General features: G+C 37.4%; 1 protein-coding gene across 2 annotated transcripts in view; it reads right to left on the bottom strand.

The window, feature by feature from the left end:
* The window catches only part of LOC110446501 (alpha-ketoglutarate-dependent dioxygenase alkB homolog 6-like), an 8971-nt gene continuing 6724 nt past the window's right edge, over window positions 1-2247 (bottom strand). Inside the window, exons 5-6 of one of the 2 annotated variants that reach the window (XM_021491676.1) lie at window positions 1011-1121; window positions 1-393 (exon numbers count right to left, since the gene is read on the bottom strand). In XM_021491676.1, the coding sequence (XP_021347351.1) occupies window positions 124-393; window positions 1011-1121 (381 nt within the window). In that variant the 3' untranslated portion in view covers window positions 1-123. The remainder of the gene's footprint in view (window positions 394-1010; window positions 1122-2247) is intronic. The other variant, XM_021491675.1, reaches the window with a different exon arrangement.

The raw sequence follows: 2247 nt of genomic DNA, 5'->3' as shown, positions 1-2247 counted from the left end.
CGACCCGGACATTTTTGATAGTTTTATTTTAATGTATAACATACATCAACAACCTGCCACACTGTACAAACATTATTTAATAAATAATACAACAGTAATCAAATGTTTAATGATGAGAGCCGGTCATCTCTTTCCCAGGAACAATTTGGCCTTTAGTGTTTTTGGTACATGTCTAATGGTGAGTGAGACACGAGCTGACCTGGTCAGTTTGTCTCCAACACTGACCGATTTACACATGTCAAGGTTAGCCACTTTGTCTGTGATTACATCCGAGGTCCGCTCTGCAATTCCGTGAAGATGTAGTTTGTACATGTCCTCTGCTACAAATACGAGACTTCGAGGTTCCAGCAAAATAGACACAAAATGACGTTCATCCAGAGATGTACTGTTGTTCTGTAAAATAATTAAGAGTTTTCATCACTTTTTTCCAGTTTGAAGATTTATGTTTATATGCTTGAACTAAATTATTCACAAACTCTTGACAATCTTGTGTTCAGCTATTTGTACAATAATTAATCCTGAAATTTGTTTGTACTTTTCCAGTAGATTGAGAAGAGGTTCAACTCTACACTCTGAATTAGTCTGTCAAAGATTATATGTAAATTCTTTTCTCCAGTTTTTTTTAATTGTTTGTTGAAAAAATACCCCATGTAAGTTTGGAATATGTATGTTACATACTATCTATTCACTAAGTGCTTGTTAACCCCCGTTCACACGAAGGAAGTGGTAATACAGTGTAATGTGAAGAGTTATGATTTAATACGCCCAATCCTAAAATATGTTTGAATACCAATGTAATACTCTATACCTGTGTAATATCAGGGTCCTGTAAAGGTCTGACATTTGTTATTTACATGAGTGAAATCCTGGTAGTATAAATGTTTGAACTATAATACCTTTCTGTGTGAAAAGTTCTAATTGCTAAATACAACTTTGAATTTGTGAAGTATTATTTTTGCATTTTTGTCATGGATATTTTTGCCTGTAAATGTTTGAACTGTGTTTCCTACCTGTGTGGAGTCCTGGTCCTGCTTGATGTGATAATAGAAATCCAGCAGCGTATGTGACCCAAGACTGATGGTGGATACCGTCGGAAAAAACAATGAGCCGTCCTCATGGGGCTGCAGATAGGAAAATCATTTATACAGTGTGTCTACGAAAGTGATAAAGAAATACCAATACTGAATGTGAAGGCTGAGAGAATCATTCTGAGGTGTAAAGATCCGACAGATCAATCCTAAGGTAAACTTACAACAAGAGGCCCAGAGGGCCTTTACCGCTCACCTGGATATGTTTAAAGTACTTGATAAGAGGTAAAGATATAGCACTCCATGGTAGGTACTGTATGTACATATGAAATTTCAGAAAGATCCATCCATTTCTGGAGATATAGCAAGAACAAACTTCAAATGTCAAAATCCAAGATGGCGGCCTGGTGGCCATCTTATTTTAATGAATACACCCTAATAGTAACATGCATTACTAGACAATTTGATGGCGACAAAATTGGGACAAAATCCCACAATCCCTATGGTAGAAGTAGGATTTCAAAGGTTTTACCTCTATTTCCCCTATTGGGCCCCACCCCTCTGTCCTAAGGGGAGCCACACCCACCGTTTATACAAAATTAAGTCCCTTCTTGGTCCAAGGATGCTTCAGACTAAACTAGGATAAAATCCCTGTATCCCTATGGTAGAAGAAGGATTTAAAAGTTTTACCTCTATTTCCCCTATTGTGCCCCTCTCCTCTGCCCCTGCCCCTGCCGGCTTACTTGCCCTTCACGCAGGTGAGCAAAAATGTTAGTGTGGAAATTTTAACTATTTGAATGTTGCTTCACTACATACAATGTATTTCAGTGTCAGTGTTTTTGATTGGATAATAACCTGCCAATTGAACACAGGCAAAACATATCTGTTAAACAAGAGGCCCAAGGGCCTTAGCGGTCACCTGAGTTATATCATAGATACTGGTAGCTTTATTTTATTGTTTAGATGTGATGTGGAAATCAGCATGTAAACTAAGTGAAATACAATACTTGTCATGTCATCAATGGATAAGAATTTGAAAATATTGGTAAATGTTCCCTTTGGGGCCCCGCCCTAGCCCCTGGGGATGGGGCAGGAATCCTAATTTTACAAAGTAAAACTCTCATTTACCCAAGATGATTCTGACTAAGTTTGAGCAATTTTCTGCTGAAAATGGATAAAATATATACCGAAAAGTGTTATTTCCCTATATAAACTATAT

This window comes from Mizuhopecten yessoensis, unplaced genomic scaffold (assembly GCF_002113885.1).
Source record: "Mizuhopecten yessoensis strain PY_sf001 unplaced genomic scaffold, ASM211388v2 scaffold2741, whole genome shotgun sequence".
NCBI lineage: Eukaryota > Metazoa > Mollusca > Bivalvia > Pectinida > Pectinidae > Mizuhopecten > Mizuhopecten yessoensis.
Note: the sequence above shows the minus strand (reverse complement) of the source record. Positions and strands in the feature narration are given on the sequence as shown.